The sequence below is a fragment of the Sapajus apella genome, unplaced genomic scaffold (genome assembly GCF_009761245.1).
Source record: "Sapajus apella isolate SASKATOON/1434 unplaced genomic scaffold, GSC_monkey_1.0 scaffold2, whole genome shotgun sequence".
Lineage (NCBI taxonomy): Eukaryota > Metazoa > Chordata > Mammalia > Primates > Cebidae > Sapajus > Sapajus apella.
Window position 1 is genome coordinate 61,839,650 of NW_022436942.1, and position 19,975 is coordinate 61,859,624.

At 43.1% G+C, this 19,975-nt stretch overlaps 1 protein-coding gene across 2 annotated transcripts in view; it reads left to right on the forward strand.

Annotated features, from left to right (window-relative positions):
• The window catches only part of STAB2 (stabilin 2), a 169,441-nt gene that overhangs the window by 23,576 nt on the left and 125,890 nt on the right, over window positions 1–19,975 (forward strand). For both annotated transcript variants that reach the window (XR_004275576.1, XM_032299531.1), the window contains exons 5-9: window positions 168–237; window positions 9,665–9,760; window positions 15,550–15,669; window positions 16,451–16,647; window positions 18,576–18,709. Coding sequence is in view for 1 of the 2 variants with exons in the window: in XM_032299531.1 (XP_032155422.1) it covers window positions 168–237; window positions 9,665–9,760; window positions 15,550–15,669; window positions 16,451–16,647; window positions 18,576–18,709 (617 nt within the window). In the remaining variant the exon portion in view is untranslated. The remainder of the gene's footprint in view (window positions 1–167; window positions 238–9,664; window positions 9,761–15,549; window positions 15,670–16,450; window positions 16,648–18,575; window positions 18,710–19,975) is intronic.

Consider the following 19,975-nt stretch of genomic DNA (forward strand, 5'->3'; position numbering starts at 1 on the left):
ATGACACAGGGATTAATGTATGCATGATAACACAAATAAACAGAAAGAAGGAAAGGCACAGAGGGAAGAGATATTTGAGAAACAAATGCTGAGTTGGAAATTCAAAGCCCTCCTGGGTCCCATGTGTCACCTTGGGTCTAATGTCAGCCACCTGGGGTGTTTTGCAGAAAGGGTTTGGTGGAACAGCCTGTGAAACCTGTGCTGATGACAACTTATTTGGACCCAACTGTTCAGCAGGTATGTCTGATTTTTGTTTAATACCACATTTGTAAGGGCTGACAGTCCTTGGGAAAGATTGCTCCTTGATGAATAGTTACGTGTGACAAAAGAAAAACTTCAGCAGAAGTAAATTTAAAAGAGTTTAATTGAGCAATAAACGATTTGTGAATCAGGCAGTTCCCAGGATCACAGCAGATTCACAGAGACTCCAGTGAAGCCATGTGGTGGAAGAAGATTTATAGACAAAAAAAAGGGAAATGACATAGAGAAATCGGAAGTGAGGTACAGAACGGCTAGGTTGGTTACAGCTTGGCATTTTCCTTAATTGAACACAGTGTGAACATTCAGCAGTATATGAATGATTGAAGTATGGCTGCTGGGACTGGCCAAGACTCAGCTATTGTTACAGGTGCATACTACTAAGTTAGGTTTTCAATCTTGTCTACCTATTAAGCTAGGTTGCAGTTCGTCCTCAAGGACTCAAATATGCAAGTACAGAGTCCTTATCAAGCTATGATTAGTTCACTTTAACATGTGTAACCAATTCTACACAGGGAAAACGAAAAGTTAAAAACAAAGCTGTTAAATGCGGTCATTGGAAACAGAGATGGTGTTTCCTGCGGTTCTCAGCCCTAGCATGTGCAGTCAGCTATTCCCCAGAAATACTTCCAGGGATCCTCATGATTCCCTCTCCCAGGCTCTAGGATTCCACCACTGCCTGTTCCTTGCCTGCCCAGCTTTTCTCTGGGATCTTTCTGGATCCTGGTCTCAGTATAGCTCTTCAGGCTTCCAATTCTACCATGAGCCCCACCGAATTCTAATGGCTCCCTTCCTTTTGTGAGTTCACAAATAATTCCCTAAAGGGGTCAGAGATTGTTGCTCCACATTAAAGAAACAAGCTTGAGACTGGCTTGTTCACCCTCTTATTTTTGGCTGCCCCTAGAAATAGACTCTGAGATAGGGATTTGCATAACGAGTAGTTACTTTGTGTGAATGGTGATCCCAGGAAACACTAGGATGTGAGGAAATAATATAGGTAATAAAGGGGAAATAAACAGCATCTTATTAAGCCAGGTGCCACTGTGGACTGCTGGAGCCTGATGCCCTGGGGAGCTCAGGGGGTCTGTGCAGAACACACAGCTCAGTCATCTTACCCAAGGGGAGAGGGAGCCACAGCGTGGTAGGCAGAATAATGGCTCCCTGAAGATGTCCATATTCATATCCTAGCACCTGGGAATACGTTACCTTACATGGCAAAGATAAATTAAGGTAGCAAATAGAATTAAGGTTGCTAATCAGCTGACATTAAGATAAGAGGTTACCCTGGGTTATCTGGGAAGGCCCAGTGTTCATCACAAGAGTCCTTAAGGACGGAGAAGGGAGGCAGAAGAGGAGTGTCAGAGTTACGCGATATGAGAAAAACTCGATCAGCTCATTTCTGGCTTTGAAGAAGGAAAAGCCACCAGCCAAGGAATATGGGTGGCCTCTCACGGCTGAAAAAAGCAAGGAAACATGTTCTCCCCAGTCTCCAAAAAAGAGCACAAGGCTGCCAACACCTTGATTTTAGCACAGTGATTTTGGATTTCTGATCTTCAGAAATGTAAGACAATAACTTTGTGTTGTTTTAAGACACTATGTTTGCAGCAATGTGTTACAGCAGTGACTGGGAGTTAATACACATAGCCAAGTGGGGAGAGTTTTTCACTCCCTGCCACTTAGAGTGCGTAGGGAGCACCCAGGCTGAGCGCCCATCCTAAGGTTCACGCAAAACCCTCAGGCAAAGAGCTGTGGATACTGGAAGTTAGCTGGAAGGCTCACATTCGCAGTCAGTAAGGTCTAAAGAACGTGAGTGTGGTAGAAACGGTGGCTGCTAGATCCACATCTCCCAAAAGGGGATATATTGGGTAGCTTTTTGCCAACACCACTTGGGCTCTGACTTTCTTGGAAAAATTAAACTCAGTAGACGCTGCTTCACTTCAAATATTTTTTGCAAGTAAACCTATGCACACACAACACATCCCACCCCCACAAGTTTGCATGCTCTGTAATAAATTTGATCTGCAATTGCAGAGGTATTGCCTTGTTCTAATCCATAAGGTCTTCTTAGGCAGGTGCTGTGCTATCTTTATCTCTAGTACCTCTACCTGCTGCCTGCCTGGTAGACACTCACTACGCTGTTGTTGGATGAATAAATGAGTGAATGAGTATATGAATAGACGAATCAATGAATGAATTATCTAGTTTGCTCCAGTGATGTTCTCCTGATCCAGAAGCATGGTTTTAGAACCCAGGCTTTGGACTCAGACAAGGTTTCTAGGACTGCTAATCATGGAAATATAGATAAGTTTATGAAGTATGCTATCTGTGCCTTCATCTGTAAAGATAGAAATAATATTGAGCCACTGCACTCCAGCCTGGTGACAGAGTAAGACTCCATCTCAAAAAAGAAAGAAAGAAATAATATTGCCTGCTTTAGAGAGGATTTCATGAGATAACAAGAGCATAATAAATGTTACTATTATTATTACCTATGACTCCCTAGCATCTCCTAATCATAAATGTCTCTTCACCCACCATTCCATAAGAGATTATTTCATAAGGCTGTTAGCAAAAGCAAATTTAAAACAGATACTGTGGCTGGGCTCAGTGGCTCACGCCTGTGATCCCAGCACTTTGGGAGGCTAAGGCTGGATCCGTTGAGGTCAGGAGTTTGAGACCTGCCTGGCCAACATGGTGAAACCTCATCTCTACTAAAAATACAAAAATTTGCTGTGTGCGGTGGCACACACCTGTAATCCCAACTACTCGGGAGGCTGAGGCATGAGAATTACTTGAACCTGGGAGGCGGAGGTTGCAGTGAGCTGAGATCATGCCACTGCATTCCAGCCTGGGCAACAGAACAAGACTCCATCTCAAAAAAAAAAAAAAAAAAAAAAAACAGATATTGGTATCATGTGTTTTTAAAGTTAAACATTACATTAAAGGACAGCAACTAAAATGTAATTAGTCAACTGCATAGAAACAGCATGTCTCCTCCCAAATTTACCCTTCCCTGCCATTTAAGAATTTAAATCACATATGTTAAACAAATATTGAAATGGGAAGGAGTGAAGAAAGCATCTAGCATTGCTTAGTTCCTGAGAAAGCCGAGTAATTGCCTGGAGATGGCAAATTAGGAAGAAAATGACCCATGTTATCTCCAAGATGCTGGTGTTGGTTACTCGTGAGCACAGATGCACAGGGAAATTCCCAACTTTTTCAAATAAAGGAAGTAGCCCCCCCTCACACTTAGTGTCATGAAAAAAGGGTAAGTGAAGGGAGAAAGATGATTTCAACACCTAAATTTTTAAAAAGGAAAACTGGAAACTTAAACAGAGACCCAAAAGAAAAACCTCCAAGCTCTGGATTCCAATAGAACTTTCTGTGATGATGGAAATATTGTCGATTTGCGCTGTTCCACACAGTAGCCGCTAGACACACGTGCCCAATGAGCACCTGAAATGGGGCTAGAGCAACTGAGGAGCTAAATTTAAATTTTAGTTGCTATCACTTAATTCAAATTTAAATAGCCACATGTGGCCTGTGACTACCAAATTACATATCATATTTCTAGGACATTACAATTGAGAGAACAGGCTTTAAACTCAGCCTGGCAGCAGTTTGAAACAGTCCCTAATTGCTGTGTGACCCAGGGCAAGCTATTTAAATCCCCTAAGCCTTTCTCATCTATAAAACAGGAATCATAACATCGATTTCATGGGATTGACAACATAGCAAAGCTCTTTAGTAGTATGTCACAGCATTCAATCAATGGAAGTAAGTATTGAGGACAAAATAATTCAACAGCAAGCAAATCACTGATGAATGAATGGATGAACGAATGACTCAGTGACGCCTGGTCATTTCCCGCTGACAAGAACTGTGGAGACTGCAAACCTTTTCAGCCAGGCGTCCACTGGGTGCCAGTGTTGTATCATCCAGTGAGCTGTTGGTCCGGGGAGGTGGCCATTCTGCCTGTAAGTAGGACAGCTCTATTAGGTGCAGTTTATTTTTAACACTGGCTATAGTCTACTGCGGGAGCACTCTCCTACCAGATTGCTTGTTGGTTTGGAGATGATTTCGAGCTGCACCAGCCAAAGGTTTTCATCTCTGCTGCCAGTGCCCCAGCCTGCTCAGTGCCTCCTTCCCAGTTAGGCAGATTGCAAAGCCCACTTTCTCTAACATGATCCCCAGATCAATCCCACAACCATGTACTGTTAAGAAGAGTCACTAGCATTTGTTCAGCACCTGCTGCATGTCAGACCATGTGCAGAGGGGTTTCTTTGGATCCTCAGTGCAATGCTCCATAGGAGGTGAGGATTCTCCTTTTATGGAGGAAGAAGCAGAGAGGTTGCTCAAGGCCATGCAGCTATTATGGGGTCAGAGGCAGGATTCGATCCCACATGTGTGACTCCAGAGCCTGGGCCCCCAAGCACTGCCCCAGTCTGCCTCTGGTGAGTGTCCATCATGCATGACACCCAGACAGGTGATGCAGGTCCTAAGAGTGATGAGATTAGGTCCCCAGCCCCTAGAATTTGGAAATGTGGGTGACAACTGTGATGATGCAGTGTGCAAAGCCCAGACAAGATCCTATGAGAGCACAGGAGAGGGAGCCACTCCCTACTCTGCTGTGGGACACATCACGGAGGCTGTGCATACTATCCCTCTGACCAGCACGGCCATGGCTTTGACCACTTTAAAGTCACACCACCCAAGTTTTGTGCATCTCTAGAGATTTGCTGCGGCTGGTTAACAAGTACCAAGCAAGGGCTCTTTCAGTGATCATCTGGGAAGCCCTCTACCACTCACTTCTCCTTTCCAAGGACATGTCCCTGGCAGCAGCTGGCAGCCCGCAATGCAGTGTCAGAGGCTTCCAAAAGCTGCCAGTGACAGGCAGTTAATCCAGTATAGAGGCTGTAGTGGAAAAGAGCATGCAACGAGAGGCTCATGCCAGGGCCTTGGGCCAATACCACACAGACGGTAGGGCAATCTTAGTGACAAGGACAACACTTGCAATTTGCATCTGAGTTGGGAGCAGGAGGCCTCTGTGGCCCTCACCTTCCTCCACTAACTGAATGACAGCACTTAGGAAAGGAATCGTCATTGTATCTCTTAGAGCCTGGCTTCCCACTGCACTGTGAGCTTCTGGAATTTAGATGTTATTAATTACTCATATGTTGTATACTTAGTGCCTAATACAGTACCGGCTACTAGGTAGGAGCTGGGTAAATATTTCTGAATTGAATTGAATCTTCTCCACTAAGCTCATAGTACCCTCCCTCCTCACCCCACTTATCTCCATCGCCACCTTGACTTCTCTCCAGAACTTGCTCATTCCAAAAATCCATAGTCATAGGTAGATAGCAAAGTGCTTTGCTAAAATAGAAACCATGTCAATTGAGTTTTGAAGGGAGGATGATACTGCAAACTCAATTTTATTCTTCAGTTATTTGAGGTACTACTTGAGCTAGTTATCTCCCATTTTTTTTCTGTGTGATCCACAGATAGTAGTGATACCTACCTCAGAAAATGTGGTAAACATTAGCTAAGGCAGGCAAAGCACTTGGCAAAATGCCTGATGGATAGTAAGTGCTCTATAAGGAGAAGTGTAGGGCCTCGGGTGCAAAATTTAAGGAGGCATCAAAAAACTCAGGAATCAAGACCAATAACTGCACTGATTTCCTAGGGCAGCTGCAACAAAGCACTGCACACTGGGTGGCTTCAAACAACTGCAACTTAGTGTCCCAGTTCTGGAAGCAACAAGTCAAATATCAAGGTGTTGGCTGGGCCTTGCTCCTTTTGAAGCTTCTAGAAGAAGATCCTTCCTTGCTTCTTTCAGCCTGTGGTAGCCTCAGCTGCTTTTGGCTGTGGCAGTATCACTCCAATCTCTGCCTCCCTCTTCACATGGCCTCTTCCCCTCATATCTGTGGCTTCTCCCCTTCTTATAAGGACACCAGTCATACTGGATTATGGGCTCACCTTACTCCAGTGTGACCTCATCTCAACTCATTTCATCTGCAACGACCTATTTCCAAATAGGGTCATTCTGAAGTACTGGGGATGAGGGCTCCACCATATTCTTTTGGGAGACAAAACTCAGCCCATGACAATAATACTTTAAAATTTATTGGCCAGGTGCAGTGGCTCATGCCTGTAAGCCCAGAACTTTGGGAGGCAAGGCAGGAGGATCATGAGGTCAGGAGTTCAAGACCAGACTGGCCAACATGGTGAAACCCCGTCTCTACTAAAAAAATACAAAAATTAGGGGCATGGTGGCTCATGCCTGAAATCTCAGCTACTTGGGAGGCTTGGGTAGGAAAATTGCTTGAACTAGGACCAGGGAGGTGGAGGTTGCAGTGAGCCGAGATCGCACCACTGCACTCCAGCCTGAGCTACAGAGCGATACTCCATCTCAAAAAAAAAAAAAAAAATTATTGAGTGAAACATCAAAATGCTAAATAAGGGTGGGATTCAGCTCTGCACTTGCACAACCCTGCCTCACTCTCAGCCTAACCCTGGCTCTGCCGGGCACTGTCTTTATCTAAAATTTAGTTGCATTGATGTTGGCATTGTTACAGGGCACCGTAAAAGACATTGTGGGGAAATACAGAGGTGGGGAGGTCATTCCAAGCAGTTCCAATCTAATAGGGGAGAAATATATACAGATTGAGAAAGAAAACACCAGCCCTGACAGTTGTCCACTGGCTACTGGCCTAGTTGCTACCAGAGAGGCTGTGCTGTTCCCCTGCTGGGGGTAAAGAATTTCACAGAACATCGCCATCAGACAAAAGACTCACTGTATCCATGGAGGAAAAGACAAAAACTGGGTCAGGGAATAATCATGTCTGAACAGAGACTCCACAACAATGGACAACCACGAGAAGAACCCAGCGGCTGCCTCTCCTGGCTGACATGAGAGCCCACTACTTCTCCCGGAATGGCTCACCCTTGCTGCCATTGGTTTGCCCCTTGGTGTGCTCCTGGTGGTCTTCAGCTGTCAGGCATTAACAAAACTGTAGTTGTAGGGTGCAATAGTGAACACAGAATGAAGAAAATGCTGCTGGAGCCAGAGAAGCACAGATCGTTTGGGGACCACTGAGATGGCAACACAGAAGTGGGGGCTTTGGCTGGTCTTGAAGGATGAGGAGGATTCCAGTTGGCACACAAAAAGGAGTGCAGCAGAGGAAAAGCCTGGAGGTGTCCACGTGCAAGATGCATCTCCTGCCGCTTTCACCTGGCACAGTCTTCCCTGGGCCAACCCCACTTTATCTTTTCCTGGCCAACTCCCATTGGTTGGTCATGTCATAGCATTTATCCCAGCACATTGTGATTGACTGTTTTCTTCTGCCATCAGATTGTGCTCTCTCTGATGGCAGAGACTTTGTCCTGTTTATTTTTGAGCATTAATCTCTAGCATGATACTCTCAACATGGCACTTATTCCATAAGTGTTTTGAAGGAAGGAAGATGAATAGTGAATGAGTCATCCCACGTGCTAAGAATCTAAGATGTATGAAATAAAGTGGTGAAAGATGAAAATGAAAAGTTATCAAAGTTAGAGTCAGATTGGAAAGGCCGTTGTTTGCCAAACTGAGAAATCTAAATTTTATTTGGTTGACAATTGAGAGTCATTGAGGTATTTTTGGGGAGGCCACCCTGATGCCATTGCTAATCAAATGAATGAAATGAAGAGGCAAGAAACTAGAAGTAGCAAGACCAGGTATCATGCTACCGCAATAGTCCAGGCAAAACATGATAAAGGCCTGAACAAGAATGACACCAGTGGTGATGAAGATCAAGGTAGGAAATAGACACAGAGAAAACTAAGGACCTGACGACTCGTTAAATGTTTGGAATACTTTAAACTTTATTGATCTTTGCTTTGCTGGTATTTCTGATTAAGTTTTTAAGCAGGTGCATCTTCTTAATTATGTTTCATTTGAGCTAATATTAAGTTGGCTTACATGTACTGAAGACACGTGTAGAAAAATGAGCCCCAAAATGTCCTAATCCCTGGAACCTATGAATATGTTAGGTTATATGGCAAAGGGGCATTAAGGTTGCAAATCAGCTGATTTAAGATAGGGAGAGTATCCTGGATTACCCAGGTGAGTCCAGTGTAATCACAAGGACTGTTATAAGTGGATGAAAAAGGCAGAAGAAAGAATAATAGAAATGGTAGCATGAGAAGGACTTGGCCTGCCATTGTTTGCTCTGAAGATGGAGAAAGGGTTTCATGAGCCCAGGAGTAAAAATGGGTCCTAGAAGCTAGAAAAGGCAAGATTCTCTACTAAAGTCTCCAGAGGAATAGCAGCCCAACTGAAATATTGATTTTAGCTTGACAAGTACATTCTGGACTTCTGACCTCCAGAATTATAAGACAAATTTGTATTGTTTTAAGCCACTAAATTTGTGGAACTTGTTATGGCAGCAATAGTAAATTAATACAACATACTGCACAGAGGGCTGGCTGTAGGATGCTAATGGCTTAGCCTGATAGTAAATCTTGCTACAAATCAACCGCAACTAAAGAGTTGATCATTCATTTCAAATGCCCTTCATTTATCATCTCTGAAATGGTCTGTCACTGGGCTAAAACATCAAGCTAGAATATATGACATGGTTATTCTAGCCGCTTTTGAATATTTTCCTTTTTTTATCTTTGCATTGCCCCATCAATACGTAGAACTTATTTGTATACATATCTGCTACCAACAGTGATTGGGTTAGTAGTGGCTTTTTTTTTTTAACATAATAGGTATATGTAAGACACTAAGTTGATTCTCTTTTGAGGTATCCAAAGATGAAGTAAATAGTTTGAGAGCAGGGAAAAGAACTACAATGCACATGATATACTCCATGCTTTATATACATTATCTTACTTGACTCTATAGAAATCCCAGGAAGTAGGCATCATTACCCATATGTTAAATTTAAAAACGTCATTTGGTTGGCAATTAAGAATCACTGAGATGTTTCTGGGAATGTCACCCTGATGCCATTGCTAATCAAATGAAATGGAGAGGCAAGAAACTAGAAATAGCAAGACCAGGTATCATGCTACTGCAATAGTCCAGGCAAAACATGATAAAGGCCTGCACAAGAATGACACCAGTGGAGATAAAGAGCGGAAGACCAAGGTGGGAGGTAGACACAGAGAAAACAAAGGACTTGATGGCTTATTAGATGTTTGGAATACTTTAAACTTTATTGATCCTTGCTTTGCTGGTGCAAATAAAAGAGAGAGATGCCAATGTTCAAATAAGGGTCTCTAGGGCTTCAAATCCAGCATCTTCTCTGCCTTACTATGCAGAGACTCAACAAAGATGATCTGAAAATACTAGCTTTCCAGAATGTTTAGCAGCAGTCTATATCAGGTAATAAAAACCCCCACTTTCTGTCTCCAGTGTGCAACTGTGTGCATGGGGTGTGCAACAGTGGACTAGATGGTGACGGAACCTGTGAGTGCCACTCTGCATACACCGGCCCCACCTGTGACAAGTGTAAGTACTACTACTTTCCTTAATGCCGAGCCAGATGAAATAGGCACAAATGTACGCATTTCAATTTTGTGTCTGTTACTGGTTCTCGACAGGGGCAACTCTAGGGAGGATGGAGCATAACAAAGGAAGGACAAATCTGGAAGGGGTGACCATCCCCAAGGCTGGATTTAAACCTTGTTGGAGGGAGTATGGTGGGTGGCCATCAAATATTTTCTGGAAAGAAACCAGAAATTAAAAAGAGAATGTAGAAGAGAAAAGGAAAGAAGAGGATGGGAAGGGAGGAGGAGGAAGAGAGAGAACAGTAGCAGTGTGGTGTCAAGGCTATAGCTGTGTTTTAGGAAGGCTGAGCTAGGGGCCATGCAAAGGACAGAGTAGAGAGAGGGACACTGGGGCTGGGAAGCCAACACAAGCTACTGCAACCAGTTAGTCACCTGGTAAAGGAGATACAGCATCTTCTCCATTATGAGCCTCAAAGGCAGAACACAGTAACAGCCCTAAGGAAGAGGAAAGGGTGCTTCACCAAGGCTAAGTCACTCACCAAATGTCACACAACTAGTAGATAGGGGATGTGGGACTCAAGTCATTTGAATTCATGGGAAATTCTGAAAGCAATCTATTATACTGGGTCCAATCAAGAGGTAGAAACCTAGAGGAGATTAAACAAGGGAAGTTTATGACACAAGAGCAGAAAATCAGTCACCGCATGTTCTCACTCACAGGCGGTTGTTGAGCAATGAGGACACATGGACACAGGGAAGGGAGCACTACACACTGGGGTCTGTTGGGGGGAAATAGGGGAGGGACAGCGGGGGATGGGGAGTTGGGGAGAGATAGCATGGGAGAAATGCCAGATATAGGTGAAGGGGAGGAAGGCAGCAGATCATACTGCCACATGTGTACCTATGCAACAATCTTGCATGTTCTTCACATGTACACCAAAACCCAAAATGCAATAAAAAAAAATGAAAAAGGTAAAAAAAAAAAAAAACAAGGGAAGTTCAATGGGAATAATTAGTAAACCATGATAGGAAAGAAGCTGTGAAATGCAAAGAGAACTCTAGGGAGGATGGAGCATAACAAAGGAAGGACACATTTGGAAGAGGGTGGCCATCCCCAAAGCAGGATTTAAATCTTGTTGGAGAGGGTGTGGTGGGTGGCAGACAAGTTTGCTGTTTTATCCAGGTCAGCACTTGACCGTAGTCACCCAGCAGGCACGGGGCAACCCTCCACGGCCTTGGGGAGCTGAGGCTGCTGGGTGAGGCCCAGGAAATCGGGACCTGGAATACACAATGTCTATGTGGGGAGGGCTGTCGGAAGGTGGTCACTAGGTCCAGGCAAAGGATTCAAGGTCAGTCACCGAGGGACTCTGGGTGCACACTGGGGCGGGGTATCCCTGAACAGACCCCCGCCCTCCCACCGTGTCCCCCCAGCGCCCTCTACGGCAAAGCTTAGCATCGCTATGTGAAGGAGAAACTCACATGATGGCAGAGCAGGCTCTGAGGGGTGAATTGGGAGCTGAGATGTTAAGAAATCAGCCATTCTGCCTGTGACATTAGCCTCACTTAACTTATCCTCGGGACTTTAGTCTCCTGTAAAATGAAGGGATTGAGTGAGATTGAAAGTCAGCAAATGCAAACTCATTTTATTGGAAGCTGTTGAGTTACCCGGAGCCGTGGTAGTGGCAGGATGAATAAACTCAGCCTCTGCCTTCTTCCTGTAGCAGGGACAGCCATGCAAGCCTCCAGCCCAAATGCAAAGGCAAGTGGGTGGGATGAGCCCTCTGTGGTCCTCAGTCAGCCCCCTTCCTTGGCAACTCCTGCCATTGTTCCATGGACTCCTGGGCAGAGGCCTTCTCAGTAAGGCAGGAGACCCAGTCCAGAAGCCAGCCTAATGGAAAACCCTGAAAGATCTGCTTCCAAATGAAAAAACAGTAACAATTTAGTCAAGCCAAAAGATAAACAAAAATATTTAAAATTCACATAGAAGATACATTTTTATAATTAAAAATTTGGATTCATATAAAGTCCATAAATTCAATTCTTAAAATGGGCCCAGGAGCAGCCAAATTTCAGAATAAGAAATGAAAACAGGCTGGGCACAGTGGCTCACACCTGTAATCCCAGCACTTTGGGAGGCTGAGGTGGGCAGATGACCTGAGGTCAGGATTTCAAGACCAGCCTGACCAACATGATGAAATCCTGTCTGTACAAAAATACAAAATTAGCTGGCATGATGGCTGGTACCTGTAATCCCAGCTAGTCAGGAGGCTGAGGCAGGAGAATCGCTTGAACCCAGGAGATGGAGGTTGCAGTGAGCCAAGATCACACCATTGCATTCCAGCCTGAGTAACAGGGCGAGATGCCATCTCAAAAAAAAAAAAAAAAATGAAAACCAGCAATAAACATGAAAAAGGTGCTAAGTCCACTGATCGTCACATACATGCTTATTAAAATGCAATCACATTTGGAGTCCTGGAGGTTTATTTTTGGTTTTTTGCCCACTATGTTACAAAGATTGAAAAGATAGATAATATCCATCTGTGGATATGAAAAAAAAATGACAGTGAGAACGTGGATTCCTACAGCCTATGTGGAAAATTTAATTACTAAAGCTTAGAGCATGCTTCTGTGGCCCCAATTCTAAGAACTTACCCTGGGAGAAGAGAGAAATTAGGCAAAGGTAAGCATATATAATCAAAGAAATTCATGGAAATACTCTTTGTGGTAAGCACTTGAACTCCCACCAGTAGGAAATTGGTTGAATAAGTTGTGGTACATCCTATACTAGATAGGATAGAGCTAGTTGCTATAAGAAATACACATAAAACTTCAATGGCTTAACACTGTGGTTTTAAAATTGTACACCAAGGTGCCCCAAGGTACTACATCAAATTCCCTGGCTACTATTAGATATTTTCAATTTTTGAGGAAACACGGAGATACATCTGTCAGATACCATAGGAACTGCTAGCTTGAGTTAGTTCACAATTTCAACATGAGGTCGCCCTACATTGCTTTCAGTGACATCATATCTTTGCAAAGGTACATATTCAGTGATTACTATGATAAAAGGCAAATACCATGTAAAAATCAATGTGACCAAAATGAGGGTGTCAGTCTCCAATCTGTATCAAACTCTAAAGTCTGAGAAGTTGTGCAGTGTCTAACACACTCACATGTCTCATACGTAGGTCAATGTAGTTACTTCAGAATAAACATTTTTTGATTAAGCATGTCACTTTTTTAAATGGCTGCTAAGTGAGTCTAACAACTAACTAAATTGACCTTTTCGGTATTTCTTTTGATGTCGGGGTACCATGAAAAAATTATTGAAACACGAAAGGCACTGTGACCTGAGATATTTGGGAACCTCTGGCTTAACATTGAAGAAGCATAGTTCTCATTCATGTAACAGTGCAATGTAGGTGTTCCTGGCTGGTGCCAGCTTCCCCTTACATGGTGATTAGGGATGCAGATCTTTCCATCTTGTGACTCTGTCATTCTCTAGTACCTCAGAGTGCTCTGCTTCTAGTCATCACAGTTGGGAAAAAGAAGATGGAGTAGCACCTACTTATGAAAGTTTAGGAAAAATATATAAAACCTCTACTCAATATTCCATCAGTGTGAGCTAGTCATGTGACCTTTCCTGGATATAAAGTCGGGTGGAAAACGTAATCCTGAAGCAGCAGCCACTTTCTGCTAAAACTTCTGGTTTATGGGAGGGGTGGGGGAATAGTCACTGTGAATTTTTTGACTCAAGTAGCCACTGTTGGGAGACAGTTCTCCATGCATCTCTCACTTGTGTGCACATCTTGAGAGCAAGACACTGACTGCTCTTTGTTCCAGATCATCTTGTTCAAGGATGTTTGTATATGGAACAGACTTGGAAAACATATTATTTCCCTCAGGAGCAAAGGGCAGGCATGCTCACTACCAGTGCCTCTCAGCTCCAAAGTCACCCTTTTTGCCAGCTCTGTGATAATGGAGCTGGACTTATAAATGATTCTCCTTTGCTAGCTAGCAAAACATAAAGCATTATCAATGAATAGTGCCAGAAAGACTGCAGAGGAGGAAGTGGCTTCTCTCCCTGTTTCTGGTTTGACTCACTCACCAGGCTCCTGAAGAACAGCTTGTCTCTGTTTCTTAGCCCTACACAGTTTCTCCAGTGCTGGGTTCCTGCAGAGCTCAGCTCCCTTCAGCATTTGGCCACTGCCCTCTGTCCAGTGCCTGACTCAAGAAGTGGCAGCACAGCCAGGAGCCCCAGACAGCACAGGCCCCTGTCCCAGCCCAGGAAAAAGCTGTTCTGTACTCCTCTCCTCAGCCCCATGCACACCAAGGCCCCTGAAGAGCTGGCCATCTGGGGAGCTGGACATACACCCCTGCATCTCACACAGCTGGTCTGTAGCTGCCCAGGCCTGAACCACACACAGAGGTGCACTGCATGGCAGAGAGGTGGCTTCTTAACTCCTGCTGCCAGCAGTGCCCACTGGCCAGCAGATCCCTTTGGCACCTAGTGAGTTCCAAGGCTTGTGACCTCCCCATGCATGCCCTTCCCAGCTACCCCAGAGAACAGATTTCAAGCAAATATCAAGGCATCTCTGCAAGTTTGCTATCTTGTGACTAACACCATGCTTTTTCCAGTGACATTCAGATCTCAACCTGGAGGGAGAAGGTTCTACCTTGGGTACTTGTCTCAGCCCTAGTATAGTGGTTGCTCTTTATAGATTATTATTATTTCTTTATTCTTTAGAATTTTTTTATTTTAAGCTCTCACTAGCTAATTTTTCATGATTTTAATTGTTCATAATCCTTTATATTACAACCTTCCCTGTTCAAATAATTAGGTGGTTTCTGTATCCTGCCTGTTCCTAAATAATACATTGACCATTATAAAAAAATTAGGTGCTGGCCCAGGTGCAGTGACTCATGCCTGTAATCCCTACGTTTTGGGAGGCCAAGGTGGGTGGATCACCTGAGGTCAGGAGTTCAAGACCAGCCTGGAGCCTGGTCAACATGGTGAAACCACGTCTATACTAAAAAATATATTGAAAAAATAGCCAGGCTTGGTGGTGCATGCCTGTAATCCCAGCTACTTGGGAGACTGAGACAGGAGAATTGCTCCGGAAGGCAGAGGTTGCAGTGAGCCAAGATCTCACCATTGCACTCCAGCCTGGGCAACAAGAGTGAGAAAAAAAACATGAAGTACCCCAAGATCAGGGCTCACCTCCTGTAAGGAAACTCACTGCATGTGCACATTTCAGTCTAGTCCTCTTTGAATTGCCCTGTGGGAATTGGGGCTTGGAAAAACTGGTGCTAAAATGCTGATACCCTGCTGTGAGTATTAAGTTGTCCTTCAACTCTGCCCAGGAGTTTTGTATCTTCTATCAGCATCTATGAAACTATATCAGCCCAACTTGTTCACTTTGCAAGTTGGAGTTTGCTGATATGTCAGACTCTTCATAGTTTTTGATAGTCATCTATATCACATCAATCTTTTGAAATACTATGCAGCTGTTAGAGATCAATATATTGTTAAATTAAAAATTAGATTGCTAAATTATACAAATAAATGTTATAAGTTAATATATTTTATTGATTGATGATGTTGATAACTTTGGGAGTAGGGTTGGAGACTAAGAAGAAGACAATTCTAACTTTATGTGTTCCGTATTTTTTTTAATTATTACAATGAGCTTGTATTGCTTTTTAATAAAAGGGAATACAGCATTTTGGGGTTTTTAAGAACTATTATTCTACTAATGCAAGTACTTCAACAATTTGCCTATGCAGTCATCCCTGAATGCTCAGCCTTGCTCTGCCCAGAAAATTCCAGATGTTCGCCTTCCAGTGAAGATGAAACCAAAGTAGAATGCAAATGCCTTCCCAATTACCAAGGCAAATCCTGCGAGCGTGAGTAGAATCTAGATTCTACTAGTTTATTCGCTGAGATGTTTAAGTTATTTAAGAGGAAAAAAAAAACTCACAACCTCCTTAACACAATGACCATTTCTATTTCTCTCTGTGTAGTTGAGGGAAATGTATATAAAAATTGCCAAGCAAAATGCTCAATTAATGGCAGCTTCTTCTCTTATGAAAGCACTTATATAGATTTTTACGTGTTTTTATATCACCTGAATCAATGTTAGAACAAAACTTAATGCTTGTTATTTTATCTTTCTAATTTTATTCACTTTATAAAAAGCAATATTATATATCAGTTAAAAACATGGACTCTCAAGCCAGATTGCCTGGGGTCAGTCCCAGATCTGCCTTCTACCAACTACATGACCTTTAACCTGCCTGTGTCTCAGTTTTTTGATCTATGAAATGGAGATAATAATGGTACCTACCTTCATGGATTACTGAAAAGATCAAATGAGTTAATAGATAGCAAGTTCTTAGAGCAGGGCTTAGTACATATTATAAATTCTGTAAGCATTAGTGTTTTCTTTCATGCTATTTTATATTTAACTACACACAAAATGGCCTACTAGTATATCAATACAATATCTGTACAATTTCTGATGGCCATACGTAAATCTGTCAGGGAGAGTAAGAGGAAATGTTTCTCTGAAAACCGTGAGTTGCCTTTGCTGCTTTAATGAGCTGTGATCCACTGTTGCTCACAGTTCGGTTCTCCTTCTCCATCCCTGTGCACTAATTGCCTCTCATTTTGCTCTTGCCCCTCAAGCCATCAATCCATGTTTACAAAAAATCTGCCACCCTCACGCTCATTGCACGTACTTGGGACCAAATCGGCACAGTTGTGCATGCCAAGACGGCTACCATGGGGATGGCCAAGTGTGTTTGCCAGTGGACCCCTGCCAAAGGAACTTTGGAAACTGCCCTACAAACTCCACAGTGTGCAAATATGATGGGCCTGGACAGGTGAGCAAATGATGCAGGGAGCTGATGCATCTAGAAGTTTGACAACCCACTGTGTATCATAGGTGTCATTTGTATTCTGTGCTGTCCCAATTCTCCTGTTCAGTGTTCCGCTTGGTCTTCCCCTCCAGACAATCCTCCATGTGCTCAGGGCCTGAAATCAGTGCCTGTTCACTCAGTCTATCCTTTAAACTCACACTTTCCCAGCTCCCCCATCCAAACTTAATTGTCTTACATTCTCTCCTGTCACAGCCCTATAAGGTGTTTGGCAAAATATATACTGAGTTCAAAATTAGAGTAACAGATTAACTGTTAACCAAGTCTTGGTTGAATGTATGATTGACTTTGACCAGCAGTCCTCCATTCTGTAATAGCTTTCTCATTTAAAAGATGCTCTTAGAACAGAAAATACCCTATCCCAAAGGGATGAAACAGATAAAACATCAGGCAGTACTGACAGATTATAGGGAGCAGTGAGAATATTCTGGGCAGAGATAGTGTCTGAATCACATCATGACGTGACTGATAAAAATCTGGTCAGGACACCATCACTGAGGAATCCAGTGGAAAGAGCCCTGGCCCTAACAGCACATTCATCCATCGAGTATTTAGCAAATAGCTTCTGTGTCCATAACTGCACATCAAGGCTTCAGCGAAGGAAATGTGTCCACATAGAAGGATATTGTTGCACAGGTAGAAGGAAGGGCTCAGTGCCCAACACAAACACAGCCATGCAGTCTCATTGCCTGGATCCTAGTTGATAGGAATGTTTCTAGAATTCCCTGCAGATAATCCACCCAATCCTTGCCTCCAAAGAGAATAGATATGTTAGGCAACATTTTTCTGCTATTGATTTCTGGGGCAGGATTCCAGAAAAATTCAAAGGGCTAAATTCCCATCTGTAAAATGAAGGTCTTTATGGGAAAATTGATGTTGTGCCATGAATGTCAAGACCTTGTATGTGACATTAAAAATATGCTTTGTCTCTGAAAATGGGTTCCAAGACAGATTTTCAAGTCTTAGAAATTTTCATTGTTCACACATTCTGCATGCATTATCCCAAAGCATGTGCATTATTCCAAAGCTGGGTTTATCTACGTCAGCATTTTTAACATTTTGGGCCGCATAATTCTTTTTCATGGGAGGGGGCTTTCTTGTGCATTGTGAGATGCTTAACAGCATTCTTGACCCCTAGTAGCACCACCTCCTCCCATTGTGGCAATCAAAAATGTTTCCAGACTGGGCATGGCGGCTCATTCCTGTAATCTAAACATTCTGGGAGGCTGTGGCAGGTGGGTTACTTAAGTTCAGGAGTTCAAGACCAGCCTGGGCAACATGACAAAACTCCATCTCTACTAAAAATACAAAAAAAAATTTATCCAGGCATGGTGGTGCATACCTGTAATCCCAGCTACTCAGGAGACTGAGGTGGGAGAATCACCGGAGCCTGGGGGGGTCAAGGCTGCAATGAGCCAAGATTGCACCACTGCACTCTAGCCTGGGCAACCAGAATGAGACCTTGTCTCAAAAAATATATATATGTTTCCAGATATTGTCTAGTGTGTCCTAAGTTGAGACTCCTCTTTGAAAACCATTATTCTAGAGCAATAATGCCACCCACTTGGACATCAATTTCTGTTCACCTATTGATAATCTAAAACCAAAATTATGGAGCTAGGGAGGTCAAGGGTTAGGAAACAAGAAAATTGAAGCTAAACTTTATAAGCAAGGAGTATAAGCTTTCCAGCAGGTGAGACGCGTAAACATGATTTCCACTTTTAGATACTTTGACAATTTTTTAGTTTAAGTCCATACTTCAGACATACTCTGAGTGAGTTTTTATGGAAGAGGAAAAATACAAATTAAAGAAGAATGTCAGCTGAAGTAACTAAGTAGGATTTTATTTGTTTTTCTCTCCCTGACTACTGAAGTCTCACTGCGAGTGTAAAGAATATTACCACAATTTCGTACCTGGAGTGGGGTGCAGTATGACCAATATCTGTGAATCAAATAACCCGTGTCATAAGAATGCAAACTGTATCACCATCGCACCAGGCCAAATCAAGTAAGTCTTTTTAGTTCCTCCACCAACCTTTCCAAGTGGTGAAAATGGGGTCCAGTCAATGCCATAAGTTTCTTGAAGGGGAGGAAATGTGTTTTATTCAGTCTTGTATCCACCTCCACCCTACATAGTTGGAGCAAGGATCATAGTAGGTACTCAATAAATCTTTAATTAAACACTCAACAATTATTTTCTTTATAATGACCAGTAGAATACTCTAGAATATTGATGTGGCCTGATAACTTGATATGAAGTGGTCAGAATGTGGGAGAAGGAAGCCACTGTGACTGGGGAAACAAATGGTTGTTGAGATTACAGGGGCATGACCTCTAATGTACATGCCTGTTTCCTCACTCATGAAATATTGCTGGTTGGTGCTGCAACGCAAGACTAGGGAAAGTGAATAAGCACTAGTGGTGTTTCCTGGACTCTAGGTTTCAAAAGAAAGGGTTTGCTGTGCATAAAAACATTTGTGTGTGAAAGTTTCTGCGGCAAAGGCAGCTCATATGATAGGAAGAAGATGGTATTTGAACTAAAGACTTAGGTTTAAATCTCAGCACTGGTGCCTACCAGATGCATCACCTGGGAAAGTGGCACCATCTCTCTGGTCTTGGTTACGCCATGTATAAAATGAGCACAGTGATTTTTACTCCATAAGGTTGTTGTGATGATTACATGAGAGAATGTTTCTGGAAGCTACACCGTTGTGATGTGTTTCCATTAGTGACTGAACTGAAGCTAGAAACCAAGCCTTTGACTCGCAGACTGAGGTTTCTATCTCTGTTCAATTTTCCATTCTCACGATCATCAGCATCTGCGAATGACTCAGTGCCATTGTGAGCTCAAATCCACAATCAGCATCGAACCACAGCATGATAAAGCAGTTTCTGTGATTTCAGAGCCCCCTTCCTCTCTTTGGAAGCTCTTTATTCAGTTGGGTGGTCAGTGTGTATTTTTGCCCCAACAGGTTGTGTAATCATCGTCTTCTATCTGGACAAGCAAATAGATCTGTACTTATTGTACACCAAGTGGAAAGAGCTGGGGTATCAGAACACTTAGGTTCCAATCCCAAGCCTGCAATTTACCTTAACCTCTCTGAACTGATGATTCTTCAACCATAAAAGGGAGAGAACTGTACCTCCCACCATGGCTGTGCTGAAGGTTAAACAAGATTATATTCATCAATCTCTGAGCAGAACCTGGCACCTAGAAATCCCTCAATACATGCGAATGCACACAAAAACACACCACAGCCATGCATATAAGCAC